The 20,527-nt window shown below is 46.5% G+C and overlaps 1 protein-coding gene across 2 annotated transcripts in view; it reads left to right on the forward strand.

Moving 5' to 3' along the window:
• Positions 1–4,136: 4,136 nt before the first annotated feature.
• Ap2a2 (adaptor related protein complex 2 subunit alpha 2) overlaps positions 4,137–20,527 on the forward strand; it is a 70,268-nt gene continuing 53,877 nt past the window's right edge. For both annotated transcript variants that reach the window (XM_028786832.1, XM_028786833.1), the window contains exon 1: positions 4,137–4,312. In XM_028786832.1, the coding sequence (XP_028642665.1) occupies positions 4,246–4,312 (67 nt within the window). In that variant the 5' untranslated portion in view covers positions 4,137–4,245. The remainder of the gene's footprint in view (positions 4,313–20,527) is intronic.

Below are 20,527 nucleotides of genomic sequence, written 5' to 3' on the forward strand. Positions count from 1 at the left end.
CTCAGAGAGAGAGAGAGAGAGAGAGAGACAGAGAGAGAGAGAGAGAGAGAGAGAGAGAGAGAGAGAGAGAGAGAGAGAGAGAGAGAGAAACAAGCTAAAGCCAAGTTTGAGTTTCCTGCCTTAATGGACGGTGACTACAGAGGTATAAATCACAACCCCTCTTTTGTTGTGGTGTTTCATCACAGCAATAGTAACCCTAACTAAGAGAGGGGAAGACGGCTTTGAATTCAAAGAGGTCTTACTGAAGACAGGCTGAGAGCTTATACACATGTGGTTAGATAAGATATTACAAACCCAAAGGAAGAGGTGCTGGCGGTGTGCAGGAGCAGGGCCCTGGAGGTCAAGGGCAGGACTGGGTCCAGATGGAAAGACGGTTCTAGATGGACTGATGGACAGACTGGAACTTGAGTGGGCAGTGACAAGTTGTCAGATATGCTGAGCCAAAGCCCCAGGGGACAATACGGGGTGTTTTTGCTTGTCTATCTCTTGAGCATAGATACCACGTGGGATGGTCAGATGACAGTTTATTGGGTCCTATCTCTATCACCACTGCTGCCACAGGAGTGTTAGGATCTCTTCTTTTAAGTGATACAGGTAAGGGTCTGGTATATCCTTTTTGGTCTGGTGTATTCAATACATTCAAAAGGCCTGCCCCCCCCTCGGTTTTTGAGACAGGATTTTTCTGTGTAGCCCTGGCCTACAACTCAGAGACTCACCTGCCTCAACTTCCCGAGTGCTGGTATTACAGGTGTGGACACACACACCCCTTACCCCCACCCCCACTCCCTCCCCCACCCTGCCTGGCGAGGCTAAGCTTTTCTGAGAGTCTTTCAATATACTTTGATAAACTCAAAGGTGGTAACCTTGCAACTTCTTAGGAATGTCATTTATCAGTCTGTGCCTCATGGGTGGTGCTGAAAAGGTGGTGGTGCCTATGTGCATGAATGAGATACAGTCTTCCTGCCTCTATAGCTGCACTCAGAATAGAGCCAAGTGATGCTTGTAAAATGGAGTCACCCAAGGCAAGGCACAGCCTGAAACCCATGGTTCCACATAGTATGTAGTAACTTAGAGCGTGTCACAGCCTGATCTCTACATTGAGTAAGCACTTTGCCACTAAACTACATCACCAGCCTTTTAAAAGATTATTTTGAAGGCCAGTATCAGCTACACAGCAAGTTTGAGGTCAGCCTGAGCCACATGAGACCTTGTCTAAACTAAAATTAATTTTGAGACAGAGTCTCATTAACTTGCCTGTCTGGTCTTATACCTCCAATCCTTTTTTCCTTGGCATTCAAAATAGCTGGGATTACAAAGTATGAACTATCATGCTCAGTGAATTTTATTTTATTTTTTCTGTGGTCTTGGGGGTCATATGAGTGGTCTTACATATTAAAGAAAAATGTTCTACCTCTGAGCCACAGCCAGAACCACTTTAGAGTGTTTGAATCCCTCCATATCTACAGGTCCTTTGTGGCAGGGGTTACTCTGCTTTCAGGGTCTGGCCTTCCTGAGCACTTGTCCCTTCCTCCTTCTCATCTTCTTCTACTTCCTTTTCTTCCTCCTCCTCCTTTTTTAAAGACAAGGTTTCTTTGTGTAGCCCTAACTGTCCTAGAACTAGTGCTGTAGAGCAGGCTAGCCTCAAATTCTTTGTAGATCCACCTCCCTCTGCCTCCCAAGTGCTGGGATTAAAGGTGCATGCCCCCTCATCACTTCTGATGATCACAGGTAATTGTCTAATCACACAGATAGCCACTGGGCCTGAGGACTTCTACATTCCTGTCCTTCAGAATGCTCAGGACCTAGCCAAACCTGTACTAGGCAGAGAATCCCAGTATTTTCGGTAAGGTTCATTATCTGTAACCTACTGAAGAAACTACAGGAAGGAAACTGGGCCATTTGTAAAATTGACAGGAGGTGGGCAAGAGCAGAGTTAGGGGAGCATAGGAAATGGGACAGGGCAGGGTTGTCTGTCTGGGATGCTCTGCTGTCCTCTCTATAAAACTGCAGCTGGAACTTTGGAGGAAGGCAGGCTCTCAGTCCCATTTGTCCTTGGGGAAAATACTGTGACAAGACTCTAGTTCAGACAACTTAAACTGGATTGTTCTCAAGGCCCCATTACCCTAATGGCAGGCTCTCCTTCAGTGAGTGGTTTGGAAGGACCATGTGCTCAGGTTCAAGGCTTCGGTGGGGTGGGGAAAGTGATCTGGTGGCTCGTGGATCTGAGATGGCAAAGGCACTGGCCATAGGTAGAGTCTTTCCTGCGTCCACTTGTCAGGCCTGGTGTGGCATACTTGTGCGGCACTTTATTATTTATTTATCTTTTTTTTTTCCGTGACAAAAGCAAGCTAAGAAAAGGTTTTGTTGAAGCTCACAGTTGGAGGATATAGTCTATTAGAATGGGAAGTCATGACAGTAAGAGCTCAGGCAGCTGGTCACATTGTCACCACAGCCAGGAAACAGATGAATGCTGCTGTTCAGTTCCGCTCCTTTTTATTCAGCTCAGGACCCGTGCCGCCTATATTTATGGTGGGCCTTCCTATCTCAATCAAACGAATCTAGGAACTTCCTGACAGGCGTGCCCAGATGTTTGTTTTCTTTTTTTTTTCTTTTGTTTTTTTTTTTTGAGACAGGGTCTCTTTGTGTAGTCCTGGCTGTCCTGGAACTCACTCTGTAGACCAGGCTGGCCTCCGAACTCAGAAATCCGCCTGCCTCTGCCTCCCAAATGCTGGGATTAAAGGCGTGCGCCACCACCACCCGGCCAGATGTTTGTTTTCATGATGAGTGTAAATCCCATCAAATTTGACAACGAAGATTAACCATTTTTTGAGATGACTCAGCAGGTAAAGGTGCTCACAAAGTGTCCTTTGAGTTCTGCATTGCACAGCCCTCTCAATAAATAATTTATAATAAAATTATTTAAAATATTAATTATAGGATGGCTGTGGTGAATCTGAGTCAGTACAATGGAGGAGTCTTGAGAATCTCCTGCAGTCTCGTTCCTGTCTGGGCATAAGCTTTGGGGGTTCCTACTGTCGCCTGCTCAGCACTCCTTATATGGCCCAGAAGCATCTTTTTGATGGGGCAGACAAGCTGGAGGAAGTTTATTTTCTGGTGCTGGCTCTTTTCCCTCTTAAAAAGTCAGGCAAATTCAGCAGCCTTGCCAGAAATTTGGGTTATTATGTTCTCAATTTCTTCCATCAGTCCTGGGACCTTGGTGGGCTGGCTGATTCATAGGAGGATCGTGCCTCTTCCTTCTCTTGGCTAGGCTCCACTACAACTGTGTAAAAGGATGAGAAGGGACAGAGTTCTGCCTGTTGGGTCTGGGTCATGATAATCTCCTTAGGTGGGAAGCTTCTTCTTCACAGAAGAGAGCTAGGAAAGAGCCACCATGATCTCCACTTGCGGGAGTGTTAGGCCCATCCTGCTCCTCTGCAAAATGGGTCCATAGGAAAGATCTAATGAGAGAGGGGAACAGGGGAGCAGAAGCAAGAAGCAAAGGGGCCTGGATGGATGCTGAGAGGTTGTACTCCAGACAAGTCACCTCGGCAAGGGTGGACAGTCTATCTTCGAGCCTCAGTTTCCCCATTTGTAAGGGAAGTAGGGACCTGGAGTAGCGCTTCCTTTTGTTCCAGGTTAGAGGCTTGTAAACGCCTCTGACTCCTGTTCCACACCGGTGGCCTGGGGAAGGAGGTCAGTCCTACTGGCCGGGCGCTGGGATGGGTTTGCACAGGCAAAGGTAGACCGCTGCAGGTGCAAGTGCAGCCAGCTCCTCCCCCACAGCCCCGTGTGACACTAGGTTGATCCGGCACTGGTGTCAGTGTCCCTGTTTAGGTAAAGCCGGGCTCACTGAGTGCGAGATCGGGGCAACTTCGGTATACTTTGGAAAGATCCTTTACCAGGCGGCGATAACAGGAAGCATAGCGCCTGCGCTCTCAGCACAGCTCGGGTTCTTCAAGCAGTAATCCTGATCTATTCCGCGCCACGCCCCCGTCTCTCCCGTGCCCCCTCCCCCCGGGACCGCGAGAACGCGCACGCTCTCTCGCACCGCCCGTCGGCGGGCGCGCGATTCAGCGTGCGCGCCAGCGCGTGCGTCGTGCGTGCGCGCGCGCGCGGCCCAGCGAGCGGCGCTCGGGGGCCCGAGGCGGCTGTGGCTAGGCGGCTCCGCGCTCCAGGGCTCTTCGGCTTGACGGCCGCACCCGTGCTGTTCCAGTCCGCCGCCAAGGCCACTCCCGGGTCGCCAAGATGCCGGCCGTTTCCAAGGGGGATGGGATGCGAGGCCTAGCGGTCTTCATCTCAGACATCCGCAACTGTGAGTGCCAGACGCCCGAGCGGGCCTGAGCGGGGGCGCGGCCGGGGGTCCGCAGGTGCGGCCGGGGGCCTGGGGGTTCGGCCGGAACTGGGAGAGGTGTGTGGGACGATGCGCGAGTCGGCGCAGGCCTGGGAAGGAGGGCTACGGAGTGCAGATCGCGCGGTGGGGCGGGGGTCCCGCGCGGGCGCTTAGGGTGCAGAGCGCGCGTCCTGGGTGCACATCTGGCGGGAGTTGGTTGCCTGCTGCGGGGGCCCAGACTGGGGTGGGGGTGGGGGTGTCCCAAGTCCTGACCCGACGATGGGTGTAGATTGAAGATTCGTGCCGGTGAGTGGGGCAGGGTCCTGGAGGTGCAAATCTGGCAGTGGGGTTGGGGTAGGAGCAGAGATGTTAGGCTGCGATCTGGGGTGCAGAACCCTGGTGGAGTGGTTGCATGTATTGGTTTGGACTGCTGGAGATTGCCTGTGGGTGTTCAGACTGAGGTGCGGGGCTTAGGTGTCTTGAGATCTAGGTGTAGCGATGGAAGTGCGGGGCGCGGTGGGGAGTCTGTGGGGTTTGTGGCACAGTCGAGGGGTTTCCGGCCCAAGACGCCCCTCCCCAGCATGATGTCATCTTGGTCTTTCTAGTAATGGAGCCTTTAACCCAGCGTTTTCCAAAACAGCGTGGATTTTCTCTTTGGGCGGGGATAGGGACACTATACGTCTCTCAGACTTGATTCAGGCGGCATATTGGGCGATGATTAGATCTCACCCACTGCGATTAAAGTGACTCATTCCCCCAGGGAACCGGGAGCAGCCGGGTGTGGATGCTGGAAGCTGCGCCCGCTTCTCCGCTGAGCAGTTCTGTAGCCAGTGTCCCCTGGGTGGGAAAAAAAATCTGCTCAAAGTGAAATGGGTCGGAAGGTTAAAGGTCAGGCAGGGCGGGTACCCAGGACTTTGGCTTACCGAAACTTCTGAGGGTTATCAGACATCCCCTTACTGACAAGAAGAAAAGCCATTTTCCTGTCAGTTTATTTTTTTCTTGGTATACAGCAAATAGCTGACTCCATGATTTTTGTCACTTTAGATTATTATTTGTCCTGAGGAATTTTGCCCAGTGTGTCGTCACACTAACACTTCATTTTATACTGTATTTCTTAAGACTGTGTGCATGACCCCAGCTTGCCTGGGTCTGCAGGACTCTGGAAGAGGTAGACTTCTGTCCCTCTCTCCTCTGCAAAGATACAGGTATCCTTGGATCAGGGCTTACCAAAATTTTAGACAATAACATTCATAGTCATGATGCATTTTGTTCTTTTCTTAAAACTTTCGTAAAAAATTACATTTATAAGTGTGTGTCGTGTGTGTATATGTATATTCACCCATAAGCCATGGTGCCTGTGTTCTGGTCAGAGGACATCTCTCTCAGAAGTCAGTTTTCCCTTTTTATCATGTGGGTCTTCAGGTGTGGCAGCAAGTATCTTTACACCCCTGACTATTTCCCCAGCTCCATCCTTCTGTTTTCTGAAAAGGGTTACATTTGTGCAGGACATTGAGAGTGAAAGTCAGTTTCTCACCCAACAGGTTACCACTTGTTAGACATGTCCTGTGTTTGATCAGAGGTGATACATGCTAAGAACTTGGTAAATAACTTATTGATTGATTGGTAGAGAAGCCATCCCTATCTTGGCATAGCTAATCTTTGGGGATGATTGATATTTGTTGTGGGGAGGCAGTTCTATGTCTTGGACGATGTTTGGCAACACCAAGTGCCTCAGTTGTAATAGTGGTAAATAGTTCCCCAAAGGTATATGGAGTGTACAAGACCTTTCCTAGAGGAGCCGTTGGAAGACGGGGTGCCTGGTACCTGGGCCTCTCTGGGAGCAGGTTTCTGTGTAACCTAGCCATTCTCTCAGAATACCTTCCTTCTCTGCTGTCAGGTCTCCTGTGACACTCTGGCCTGCTTCTGTGGAGCAGTGTCCTCTGTTGTGATGTTGTCTCTTCCAGGGGAGGCTTATGTCCTGCTGTACAGGAAGCACTAAAGCAAGGGCCCTCTGTGCCTTGCCCTTCGCTCCACCGGTCCGTGCCCCTCAGTGTCTGGCATACAATATGTGCTCTGTGAGTGAGTCAGCTCCAAGCAAGACACAGAAATTCTCACTTGAGCAGGGGACCAGAGCTGGTGTGAACATGATCCCTAGGCCATGGGAGGTGGGGATCACTGCTCCCCCTTTTCCTGAGTTTGTGTTTACTGCTTTCTCATGATGAGAGTGGGTGGTGGCTCTGTGGGGAGGGAGTCCTAGGTCAGCCCCCAGGGTACAGTGCTGGATTCTGGCTCTGCTACCAACCCTGTAGCTAGAAGCTGCCAGCTGTGAGACTTGGTTCTCAAGGAGTTGGCTATGAGCTAATGTGTCCTTAGCTAACAGCTAAGCTGTTTCATGTCTGTTTCAGCAGCATTTTTTATCTGGTATCTCTCGGAAGGCCTGTGTTGAATGAACACTGAGAGGGAAGGGTTGAGGGGGACAAAGGGATGTGTGAGCTGTGAGGTTCTGCATCTTGTTTGCTCTTGGGTTACTAGTTTACTCTCTGAGCATAGGCAGCCACCAACCTGCTCCCATGTCACTGAGGCCCGTAGCTTTGCGGCTCAGGTAACAGACAAATTCAGTCTTATAAAAGTAATGTGTTTTTTCCTGGTCTGCTTCACCCAGGGCCTATGAATTTAGTAATATGACTTCAGTATGTCAGAGCCTTATACATTCTTCTGTTTCTCTTGCTTTTATTTATTTTTACTTATGTATATGTATGTCTGCTTACTTATATGTGTGTCATGTGCATGAGGTGTTGGGAGAGGCCAGAGGTATTGAATTTCCTAGAACAGAACTGACAGGGTGTTGTGATCTCCCCTGTATGGTTGGTGGGTGCTGGGAACAGAACCTTTGTCCTTTGCATGAGCAGCATGTGTTCTTAACTGCTGGGCCATCTCAGCTTGTTTCTTTTTTCTTTTTAAAATAACAACACATGCACACCTACACACATATACACTATAACATACGTACATACATACACACATACATAAATGTACATAGTGTATGAGTTTTTTGCCTGCATGTCTGTCTGTATGCCACATGTGTTCCTGGTGCCTGTGGAGGTCAGAAGAAGACATCGGATCCCTGGAACTGGAGATATAGATAGTTGTTAGTAGCCATGTGGGTGCTAAGAATTGAACCTGTATCCTCTGCAGGAGTAGCCAGTGTTCTTAACTGCTGATTTGGGCTGGTAAGGTAGCTCAGCTGGTAAGGGCACTAGCTGCCAAGCCTGGTGACCTGAGTTCCATCCCCGGAAGCCACATGGTAGAAGAGAACTGACTCACCAAATTGTTCTTTAACCTCTGCATGTACACTGTGCATGTTTGCTGTGGCACGTGTGCCCCACTGAATGTTAAAAATGAAAAAAAAACTATTTATTCCGAGTTTTAGAGTTATTTTGAAATAACTCACAGGAAATTGTGAAGAAATTGACAGGAAGGCCCTTGGCATCCCTCATGCCACCTTTCTTGATGTAGACATCTTTTGTAACTATGGTATTTTCAACACGGGAAAACTGCCATTAGTACAAACCACTGGGGTATTTAGATTTCATTATTTTGTTTATTTATTTATTTTATTTTTTTGGTGCTGGGAATTGATCCCAGACCCTTGAGTATGTCAGCTCTTAGCTTAGATGTCAGTAGTTTTACTTGCAAATTATGTGTATCTAAGTGTGTGTGTGTGATGCTGTGTGGTTCAGTTTGTGTGGCTTCCAGTTGCTTCCACCTCTGTGAGAGACTGTTCAGCTCTGTTCCGTGAAGCTCCCTAGAGTTAGCTCTCGTAGCCACACCCACCGCCTCCCACCATGGCAACCGCTAATCTGCTCACCAGCTCTGTAATTTTGTGATCTTAAGGATGTCACATAAATGGAATTGTACAGCGTGTGACCTTTGGAGATTGACTTTTTCACTCAGTGTAGTCCTTGACATCCATATAGGCCATTGTGTTGATAGTGTTCCAAGGAAATGAAAACCCTTCTGACCTGGATAGTTTGGAATTTTTGTTGGCTTTTTCACTAGTGATGTTCACAAAGGAAAACCATATAGAACTTATTTAGCATGTCTTCCTCATTGGTGTTTACAGTGCTGAGGATGACCCACCCGGAGCCACACCCCCCAGACAAGTGGCACTTGTCTTTGTGCACTGCTGTTATCAACAATCCAATATAATTGGGATTACCAGTGATCCCAACTAAGATGGTTTGCCCTGACAGGGGTTTTTGATCTTATTAATATGCATAAAAGCAATGCACAGTCCATGAAAATCTGGCTTTGATTTTTGATCTTTTACTGGTCTGCTTGTGGTACGATCCTTTCACAATCCTGAGCAGTGGCAGCCAGTGCAGCTTCCCCTCAGTCCCTGGTCACCACAGGAAACAAGTGTGGTTCTGTAGTGTGCTGTGCTCCTGAGCCTGAGGCTCTGGGTTAAGTGTATTCAGTGCCTTTTTTGCTCAGTATTTTCACCTTGCTGTGGGTTTACTGGGCCCACCTTCATCACAAGTTGCAGAACACCTTTCTATACAATGCTGACTGAACTTGGCATACTCTGAGAATTGACTGTAGAACAAGCAGGACTACAGCAGAAAGACAGAGGTCCTTGTGAGACTAATCATATTGCCACGGGCAGGAAATGCTGGAGTTTGGAGTCAGTGTAGGTGCTTTTATCATGCTTGGATGCTTTCTACTTAATCATTGTGGGAGCTCAAGTGAAGGAAGATTGGGGTGGCCAAGTGATGCCTCTTAGAAGAGTGTGGCTTGCTGGACCCCACCCCCTATCTTCCTTCACTTGAGCTCGTACAATAATTAAGTAGAAGGCATCCAAGCATGATAAAAGCACCTTTGTAGCCCAGGCTGGCCTTGAACTCACAAGATCCATCTACATCTGTCTCCCTAATGTTGACATTAAAGGCATGTGTTGCTATGCCTGACCATTCCTTGTTTTAATGAAAAAGATTATGTTTTACTTATGTGAGATGGGGTCTCATACTGAGGGCCAGGCTGACTTAGAACTTCCTGTGTAGTTCTGTTTGTTACCTTAGCCCCCTAAGTCCAATGTGAGACATCATGCTTAGCATATTTATTAATTGATTAAGAGCCTCGTAGGTAGTCTGGACTGACTCTTCGGTGCTGAGATTATAGTCATATGCCATTAAGCCTAAGTTTTTGTTAAATTTTAAAAAGAACCTTCAAAGTTAAAAGCCCCTAAAGTTTACTCACTGTCTTCTTTCCTGATTGTCCCATTGAGAAGTGCTGACTTTTTGAGAAGAATGCTTGTCTTGCACATTTTCTTTTGCAGTCTTCTGCATAATTCATATTCCTTACAAACCCATTTTAAAAACTTGTGACAGTATGGTGAGGGATGAGGAAGGAAGTCTTCACTGCCAGCATGGCTCCTGTGCTGCAGTGTTGGTTGGGGCTTTCAGGAGATGCCCATGAGTTCCATAGTACTTTCCCACCCTCAGAAAGGGTGGTTACACTGTTTCTTTTGTGACAAGTTGGCTGTCCCATTGGTAGCACCTTCCTATGTCAGTACCTAGCAGCAGTCTCAATCCCTCCCCCCAACCTCCAACCCCCAGTTGAGACTGTTTTACTGTATATCCCAAGTTTGCCTTGAATTCATGTGTAGTCCAGGTTAGCCTTTGGGGTGCTAGGCTTGCAGATGTACACCATGCTGGGTACCTCTCCTCTTAGAATGATTCTCTCTGCTTTGGGAACTGCATGAGGCAGGGTTCTTAGAAAGGCTGTTGCTGTGGGATTAAATGACATTTCCTTGGCTCTTTAAAAAAACAAATGAGTCAGACTAGAAGGGCAGATGAGCATCTGCTGTAGAAATGGTTATCTTAAAGCTTTTAAAAATTTTATGTATATCAGTGTTTTGTTTGCATGTATGTCTGTGTTCTGAACGCATGCCTGGTGCCTGAGGTCAGAAGGTGTTGGATTCCCTGCAGCTGTGAACTGGATGGCTGTGAATGCTGTTTGGGTACCGGGAGTTGAACCTTGGGCCTTTGCAAGAAAAACAAGTGTTTTTAACCACTGACCCTTCTTCCCAACCCTGAAGTGGTATTTTGGAGACAGTTTACAGAGTGAGAAGAGCTGACCTATGTGGTGTCAACTCCGGAGAAGGCTGAGCTCTGGTGGATCTCACCTGTGGCAGCTTCTTGAGCATAAGCCTCCCTTGAGTTCAAACTTCAGGATTTATAAGGCTTAAAAAACAAAAATATTTTTGTTAATCTGGAGTAAATTAATCAGAAATATTGGTTGGGTCTAGACTGCCCAGATAGTTCAGAGGGCTGAGGTACTTGCTGCCAAGACTGATAACCAGAGTTTGATCTCTGGGATCCTCATGATGGAAAGAAAGAACCAGTTCCCTCAAGTTGTCTTTTGACCTCTCCTGTATGATGGCACACATGTACATTCACACACACACACACAAATAAGTAAATGTAATTTTTTTTTTTTTTTTGGTTTTTTGAGACAGGGTTTCTCTGAGTAGCCCTGGCTGTCCTGGAACTTACTCTGTAGACCAGGCTAGCCTCGAACTCAGAAATCCGCATGCCTCTGCCTCCCAAGTGCTGGGATTAAAGGCATGTGCCACCACCGCCCAGCACAAGTAAATGTAATTTAACAAGAAAGAAAAACCAAAATCCTGCTATGCTGAAGCCTTGGAATTAAGCCTTTAATTCCAGAGGCAGGGAGACATGTGTTCAATGTCAGCTTGGATTTCACAGTGAAATAACATCACAAAGAAAAAACCCTCCTGAATCTGAAAACAAAACCCACAGTGGACTGGCACTGCCATTGGGATGGGCAGGATGGGCTCTTTTGCCTGATAGATTTCTCAGATCTGGAGGTGGAGTGAGACCGACACCCTGCCTGATGTACTTCTCCGATTGGAGGTGGGTGATCCTACAGGAGACAGAGAAATAATAGAGGTACAGAGGTATTTGGGCACTACAAATCAGCAATTCCAAGGTAACTGGAGGACTGTGTGCTTGGGTGTGGCCTTGTCTAACAAGCATTCTTTCCAGATGGAAGTGTGTGATGCAGTCCTTGCCTGCCTGCAGGTTAATACAATCTGGAATGTTCTCCTCCCACCCTCCCCATTTGGTCAGCAGTGAGTGGCATGAGGCCTGATTTAAGGCCTGATACGGAAGCTATAGGAGCTACAAAGTTGGATGGTCTCCTTCAGTTTCTGTATGTAGAAGCTAAATAAAAATCTCCCAGCCGGGCAGTGGTGGCGCACGCCTTTAATCCCAGCACTTGGGAGGCAGAGGCAGGCAGATTTCTGAGTTCGAGGCCAGCCTGGTGGTCTACAGAGTGAGTTCCAGGACAGCCAGGGCTACACAGAGAAACCCTGTCTCAAAAAAACAAAAACCAACCAACCAACCAACCAACCAAACAAACAAAAAAACCCAAACAACAACAACAAACAACAAACTCCCCAGTTAGAAAGAAATGCAGATTGAAAGGCATTCATTTAAAACACAAGTGAGCAAAAGTAGGTGTTCTGTACACCTACAATCTCTGTAGAGGCTGAGACAGGAGGATCATCAATTCCAGGCCTTTCTGGGCTACAAGGGGGATACCCTGTTTCAAACCAAGCCAAAGAACAAAACCAAATGAATGGTTTTTACTGAATCATATGATACCTTACACTCAGATTACAAAACTGTGTAAGGATTTGCTTTCTAAACTTCCCTGACTCCCATGTGGAGGCCAATAAAGGCTGACATGTCTGAAAAGCAGCACCACCTGTGCGGTTTTACTCCGGCGGCTAGGATCAATTGGGAGTTCCTGTGCTGAGATGAGGGCGGGGCAGTGTTTCATAATTAGCCCTGGCATTGGTGTGCATGTAGCGTAGTTATGCTTGACCAAGATGCACAAAATAGTTTGTGAGTAGACAACAGTTTCACTGAGACATAGTGCCCCATACACAGAACATAGACCAAGAGATCGTGGGGCCTGAGCTCACCAAGTCTTTCGTTGCTGTAACCTTCCAGGGAGCTAGGTGGAGAAGGTGTTACTCCTGGCCACACTGTGGCCCTGCAGCCATGACTTCCTTGGACAACCTCACCCCTTTCCCTTCAGTATTGTTGGAGAGGAAGGGCTAGGGCATTGGAGGTGGCAATAAGGGTAGGTTAGACCAGAAGGGCTTGGTGGAGCACAGGGCACAGAGCTGGGCTCTGCTGGTGGAGAGCTAGTCTGTTATACTTGCAGGTTTTTTGTTTTTGTTGTTGCTTTTCAAGACAGTTTTTCTTTGTAGTGAAAAGTCTTTTAAAATGATGAAACTATGAGTATTTTTGAATATTTCTGGTTTGCATTTTTTATAGTTCAAAATACAGTTCTGGTGGTCTTTAATCCCAGGATTTGAGAGGCAGAGGCAGGTGTATCTCTGAATTTGAGGCCAGTCTGGGCTACACAGTTCCAGGACAGCCAGGCTGTATAATAATAGAGAAACCCTGTCTTTTTTTTTTTTTAAGATTTATTTATTTATTTTATTTATGAGTACACTGTAGCTGTCTTCAGACACACCAGAAGAGGGCATCCAATCTTATTATGGATGGTTGTGAGCCACTGTGTGGTTACCAGGATTTGAACTCAGGACCTCTGGGAGAGCAGTCAGTGCTCTTAACTGCTGAGCCATCTCTCCAGCCCCTAAGAGACCTTGTATTAAAAACCCAAACCAAACAGCAACATAAAGCAAGCAAGTAAGCAAATACATGTCTAAAGCTCAGCATTGTGGTACATGCCTGTAACCCCAGCACTTGGGAAGCGGAGGCAGGAGGATCAGGCTAACCTTGGCTTACCTAGCAAGTTTGAAGCTAGCCTTAGATTACTTGAGAACCTTCTAAAGCAAAACCAAAAACAAACAAAATAAACCATAACAACCCCTCCCCCAAACAAACAATAACAAAAACCAATTCAATAGCTTTTTTATTTTTATTTTTGGTGGAGGTGGTTTTTACTGGTCACAGTGCCAACAAGTCAAAGCCTTGTTTTGAATCCCACTGTGCCTATAGACATTTGAAAGTCTTTGAACAGATCAGAGTTTATTGGTTCTGTGGACTGTGGTGAGTCTTTTTTTTTTGACAAGGAGTCCTCTGTAAGTTCTCTCTGATAGATTCCTCACCACTGTTAATGCATACAGACACCCGTGGTGATGGCTACATTGCCTAGGCTAGCCTCCTGTTTCCTAGGTTCAGTCATTCTCCTGCCTCAGCCTCAGAAGTAGCTGGGAAGACAGGTGTACCCCACCCTGTTGACTACATTCAATCACTTCTCCATGTTAAGCTTTTGTTGCTATATTTAACTGTACCCTGAATTGTCCCTGCACAGAGTAGCCAGTCCCTCTCTCCTAGGAGTTGGGAGTGCAGCTGGAGGGAGCTGCAGGCTAAATATCCCACCGGGAGTACCAGGTCCTTCTGCCCCCGAGGATGGCTCAGCAACTGAAGCTGGCATTCATTTCTTTAATTGATTAAGTTATTTATTTACTTTACATCCCGATTGCAGCTTCCTCTCCTTTCCTCCTAGGTCCTCCCTCTCTCCTCCCTCCTCATCCAGTCCTCCTTCCCTTCTCCTCAGAAAACAGAGGCCTCTTATCAACCAGCCTTGGTATATTAAGTTGCTGTAAGATTAGTTGCATCTTCTATTGAGGGTAGACAAGGAGAAAGGGATCCAAAGGCAGGCAGTGTAGTCAGAGATAGCCCCTGCTCCCACTTTAGGAGTCCCACAGGAAGCCCCAGCTGCACAGTTGTACACATGTGCAGAGGGCTACGCCCGTCCCATTCCTGCCCCCTGGTTGGATCTGTGGGCCGATAGTTGATTCTGTGGCTTTCTTGTGGTGTCCTTGACCCCATGGCTCCTCTTCCACAGGATTCCCCATCTACTTAATGTTTGATTGTGGGTCTTTGCATTAGTTTCCATCAGTTCCTGTGGGAAACCTCTCTGGTGAGTTATGATAGGCTCCTGTCTGCAAGTGTAGCAGAATATTGTCAATAGTATCAGGGGTAGGGTCCCTCTCATGGCATGGATTTCAAGCTGGGCCAGTACTTGGTTGGCCCTTCCCTCACCCTCCATTCTTTTTACCCTTGCACATCTTGTAGGCAGGACAGATTGTCTAAGGTTGTGTAGCTGGGTTGGTGTCCCAATCCCTACATTGAAAGTCTTGTCTGATTACAGGAGGTGGTCTGTTCAGGCTCCATATTCCCCATTGCTAAGGAGTCTTAGCTGGGATCACCCTCATAGATTCCTGGGAGTTTCCATTGTTCTAGGTTTCTGGCTCATTCCAGAGATGCCCCCCACCCAGTCCAGTTTTCTCTCCCAGTACTTTACTCCTTCATCCCCCCCAACCCCCAACTCATCCCTCCTGTCATCCCACATCTCTACCTCTCCTTCACTCAGTCCTCTCCTTCCATCTACCCCCCCTTTTTTTTTTGGTTTTTCGAGACAAGGTTTCTCTGTATAGCCCAGGCTGTCCTGGAACTCACTCTGTAGACCAGGCTGGCCTCGAACTCAGAAATCCGCCTGCCTCTGCCTCCCAAGTGCTGGGATTACGGGTGTGTGCCACCACCGCCCGGCTACCCCCTTTTTTGGTTTGAGATCAGGTCTTAGTAGGTAGCTCTGGAAGTCCTGGAGACCAGGCTGGCCTGGGATTCTCTTGAGATTGAAGGTGTGCACCCCCATGCCTGACTTTTGAAGCTGACATTCTTGTCATTGTCCTTGTGGTGGGAGGTGTGGATCCAGTTCTGAATGCTTAGTAGATTTATTATTATTATTATTATTATTATTATTATTATTATTATTTTGGTTTTTTGAGACAGGGTTTCTCTGTGTAGTCCTGGCTGTCCTGGAGCTCACTCTGTAGACCAGGCTGGCCTCGAACTCAGAAATCTGCCTGCCTCTGCCTCCCAAGTGCTGGGATTAAAAGCATGCGCCACCACTGCCCAGCAAAAGAACTGTTTTAGTTTTGTGTTTTTTTTTTTTAAAGATTTATTTATTTTATTTATATGAGTACATTGTAGCTGTCTTCAGACACACCAGAAGAGGGCATCAGATCTCATTAGAAATGGTTGTGAGCCACCATGTGGTTGCTGGGAATTGAACTCAGGACCTTTGGAAGAACAGTCAGTGCTTTTAACCGCTGAGCCATCTCGCTGCCAGCCCTTATTATTATTATTATTATTATTATTATTATTATTATTATTATTTTGTTGTTGTTGTTTTGTTTTTCAAGACAGGGTTCTCTGTGCAGCCCTGGCTGTCCTGGAACTCACTCTGTAGACCAGGCTGGCCTCAAACTCAGAAATCGGCCTACCTCTGCCTCCCAAGTGCTGGGATTAAAGGCATGTCCCACCACTGCCCGGCTGGCTCATACCTTTAATCCCAGCATTTGGGAGAGAGAGGCAGGTGGATTTCGGTAGAGGGAGTTTATCTTAGGATTTTAGTGCTGTGAAGAGACAACATGAACACAGCAATTCTTAAAAAGGAAAACACTTAATTGGGGGCTGGCTTACAGTTTTAGAAATTTAGTTCATTATTGTCATGGAGGGAAACAGGACAGTTTACTGGCAGACTTGGTGCTGGAGAAGGAGCTGAGAGTTCTACATCTTGATCCACAGGCAGCAGGAGACTGTGCCACATTGCTTGAGCACAGGAGATCTCAAATCCCACCTTCAAATGACACACTTCCTCTAAAAGGGCATACTTTCTGTTAGGGCCACTACCTATGGGTGAAACATTCAAACACATGCCTTGAGGGCCATACCTATTCAAACCACCACATTCCACTCCCTGGCCCTCTTAGGCTTGGAGACACAACATAGTGGAAAATGCATTTACTCCAACTTCAAAGTCCCCATAGTTTGTCACAGGCTCAACAATTTTTAAAAGTCCAAAATTTAAAGTCTCTTTTGAGATTCATGCAGTCTCTTTAAATGTAATCCCCTATAAAATCAAATAAAAAATCATACACTTCCAGCATATAATGGCACAGGATATACATCACTGTTACAAAATATAGGGAAGGGAGCACAGTGAGGAAATACTGGACCAAAGCCAGACTGAAAACCATCTAGACAAACTCCAAACTCTGCATCTCCATGTCTGATGTGAAAATGCTCTTCAGATTTCCAACTATTTCAGCTTTGATGGCAACACCCTTTTTTCTCTTGGAGTGGTTCCACTCCCTGTTAGCAGCTTTCCTCGGCAGGTCTCCCAGGGCTCTGGCATCTCTAACCTCTTGGTTTCCAGGGTAATCCAGGCTTCACTTTCACAGCTTCACAGTGGCCCTTCTGGGCCTCCATGCAGGAACACCCCTGCCATACATCTGGCCTCGGTTTTCCTAATCTCGGAGGGAGATTCCATAACCCTTTTCTTCTGTCTTTGACTCTAAAGCCAGAATTCCATGACCAAAGCTTCCAAGTTCTGCTGCTTGCTGGAGCTGGAACATGGCCCCATCTTTCAATTACACCTTCACTAACTTTCTGTTTTCAGTGATTTCCTTCACTGCCTGAGCTTGGCTGTTCTGGAACATGCTGCGTATAGTAGGCTGACCTTGAACTCAGAGATCTGCGTGTTTATTATCTCCGTGAACACAGGTTTTAGCTCCATTTCACTTTTGGTGCCCTCTTTCTCATCAATTCATATATTTTGTATTCTTCCTTTCACATCCTGTCTCTTTTCATCCAAATGCTCTTTATAAGAGTGAACATCAGTAACCACACAGCATAGTTGATACTAGACTGTTTAGAGACTTCCTTTGCTGATGCAATTAGTCTGAACCTCTTTACTTTAGCTTCAGGAACTCTTCTCACAAAGTAAAAAAGCAGCCACATTCTTCATCAGAATATCACAAGAATGATCTCTAGGCAACATACTAAAATTCTTTTCTTGACCCAGGCTCCCATGGTTCAAATCACCCTCAGCACCACTTTCTTCCATGCTTCTTACTACTATGGCCCATTAAACAGCACTTAAAGCATTCCATTGCTTTCCTAACCCAAAGTCCCCAAATCCACATTCCTCCAGACAAAAACATGGTCAGGCCTATCACAGCAATACCCAATTCCTGGTACCAACTTCTGTCTTAGGGTTTTATTGCTGTGAAGAGACACCATGACCATGGCAACTCTCATAAAGGAAAACATTTAACTGGGGCTGGCTTACAGCTCCAGAGGTTTAGTCTGTTGTCCTCATGGCAGGAAACATGGTAGCTTACAAACAAACGTGGTGCTGGAAAGGGAGCTGAGAGTTTTATGTCTTAATCCACAGGAAACAGAAGGAAACTGTGTGCCACACTGGGCTTAACTTGAGCATAGGAGACCTCAAAGCTCATCCCTACAGTAACACACTTCCTCCAATAAGGCCACACCAACTCCAGAAGGCTGTACCTCCTCCTAACAGTGCCACTCCATATGGGTGAAACATTCAAACATAGTCATGGGGGCCATAACTATTCAAACGACCAGAGTTCCGGGACATCCTAGGTTACACAGAGAAGCCTTGTGTGTGTGTGTGTGTGTGTGTGTGTGTGTGTGTGTGTGTGTGTGGACAAGGTAGATGGTGCCTGAGGAGTGTCACCTGAAGGTGATCTCTAGCTTCTACATCACACATGGGTAGGCACATCCACACAGACATAAGCACACCTGAAACACAACTTACCTGAATGAAGCTCACAGATAGTTCTGGTGTCTGAAAGGGATCTGGGGTAAAATCTCTCTCTCTCTCTCTCTCTCTCTCTCTCTCTCTCTTTCTCTCTCTCTTTTTTTTTTTTTTTTCGAGACAGAGTTTCTCTGTGTAGCCCTGGCTGTCCTGGAACTCACTCTGTAGACCAGGCTAGCCTCAAACTCTCAAACTCAGAAATCCGCCTGCCTCTGCCTCCCAAGTGCTGGGATTAAAGGTGTGCACCACCACTGCCCTGCGAGGGGTAAAATCTCTTAATTTACCAAGTTATGTGTTGAATGTGGCTCCTGTGGAAGGACTTAAGTCCCCTCCTTGACTGGCTGTTAGTCTAGGGTGGGGATGGTGGTTTAGTGTAAATATGGTCACCATATGACCAGGACTTCCTCTGTGATGCATGTGTCTAAGAGAAAGGATATGTATATACAGAAACTTACATGTGAATATGACAGTCAGGGTCTCACTGGGTAGCCTTGGCTGGCCTGTGGGATGTTAATTTATTAAGGCTTATTTTTATTTTTTTGGTTTTTCGAGCTAGAGTTTCTCTGTGTTGCTTTGGCAACTGTCCTGGAACTATTTATAGACCAGACTGACCTGGAACTAACAGATCTGCCTGCCTCTGCCTCCTGAATGCTGGAATTAAAGGTGTGTGCCACCACCACCTGGCTTGTTTTTTTTTTTTTTTAAGGTATATTTATTTTTATGAATGAGCATTTTTAAGTATGAGCAGTTTGCCTACATGTGTGTCTCTATACCTTATATGTGCAGTGCCTGAGGAGGTCAAAAAAGGGATCTTTTGGAATTGGAGTTGCAGACAGTTATGAACCACCATGTGGGTTCTGGGAACAGAACCTGTGTCCTCTGCAAGAACAAATGTTCTTAACTCCTGAGTCATCTCTCTAGCATCATAAGTTTTTTAAAGATTTATTTATTAGTTTTATGTCTATGACTGTTTAGACTGAACTTATGTATGTGTACCCTGTGCATGCATGGCGCCCTCAGAGTCAGAAGAGGTGTTATTACCCTCGAGCTGGTGTTAACAGATGATTGTGAGCTACCATGTCAGCATGGGAATGTGGGAACTGAACTTAGACCCTCTGTAAGAACAAGTGCTATTTATCACTGAGCCATCCCTTTTGTCCCAAGAATGTTATTCTTGATAGCCCAAAAGTAGAAACAACCCAAAAGCCACTAGGTAACAAAATATGGAGCACTGTGATGTCACAATAAAAAGGGCTGTGTTGGCTGCTGCTTGACAACACAGTGCTGAGGAAAGAAGCCAGACTGTAATCACACATACTGTACTTTCCCACTTAGATGGACTGAAAACAGACAAGCCCATTACGAGCCAGTTGAGGTTGCCAGGGGCTGGTAAATGACTGCTAATAGTTATGGAGTTTCATTTGTAGAGATAAAGGGCAGACAGATAGGAGTATGTTAGAAGCCACTGATGTATGTGTTTTATGTGAGTAAACAGTGTGGTTTGTGAATCATATTCCAAAAAAGCTGCTGAAAAAGATGGTCCAGCCTAGTGTGTCAACCAAATGGGTTTTATCCACTGGGGCTTGTCGGCAGAACAATTTTTAGTGTTCTGTTAATTTTCTTCCCTCTCCCTTCTCCCCTTCTCTCCTCCCTTTGAAGCTCACTCCATATGCCTTTAGCTTCCCATGCTCAGAATCACAGATCTGTGCCATCAGTCTGTCTGCACTTTTACTTGGGTTTATTGGTGTGGATTTTGATCAGAGAACCCCCCTTCCCATTAACACAGACCGCAGAGGCATTCCTGAGCACAGCCATATCAAGCCTGTGGCCACTCACTGCCTTCTGCCCATTATCTGAAATTATATTCCTCAGAGCATTCTGGCTAATGGCAGTCTTGTCAGTAGAAGATCTGAGGTGGGAAAGTCCAACAACCTGAGTCTTGCAGTTTGTGGGTCAGTTGTGGGTGGGTATTGTGGTGAACACCTTCAATGCCTAGTAGGCTTTTCTTCATTAATGTGGAAAGTCTAAAGTGAAGAGAGATTCTATCTTAGCGTACATTTGATTGAAACTTCACTTTAGACAAAGTTTTATTGTACATGTCAAAGGTTCATGTTTTGATCTCTGTGTCTCTCTGTCTCTGTCTCTCTTTCTGTAAGGTCCAACTGCACAGCCCAGGCTGGCCATGAACTTGTGATCCTCCTGCTTTAGTCCCCTGCATTCTAGGATTAGAGGTGTCTGCCAACATGTCCAGCCTAGGCAGGTATTTTGTAATCTAGGCCATTCTCTACTGCTACCATCAGGGATTCATCTGGCCCCTGGAGAAGATTGAAGAATGATTAACTAGTCTGTTGCTGAGGAATGAGCTTTCTCCCAGGTGCTCAATCCCAGCCTGTCCCCATTCTGTGCATTCTTTGAGACTCACTGATGCAAATTACTGCTTGCTCCTGGCCAATGTCTGCAGCAAGTCTGGGTCACTGATTAGCCAGTGACACTCCGAAG

This window comes from Grammomys surdaster, unplaced genomic scaffold (assembly GCF_004785775.1).
Source record: "Grammomys surdaster isolate TR1022 unplaced genomic scaffold, NIH_TR_1.0 125603, whole genome shotgun sequence".
In the NCBI taxonomy this organism is placed as follows: domain Eukaryota; kingdom Metazoa; phylum Chordata; class Mammalia; order Rodentia; family Muridae; genus Grammomys; species Grammomys surdaster.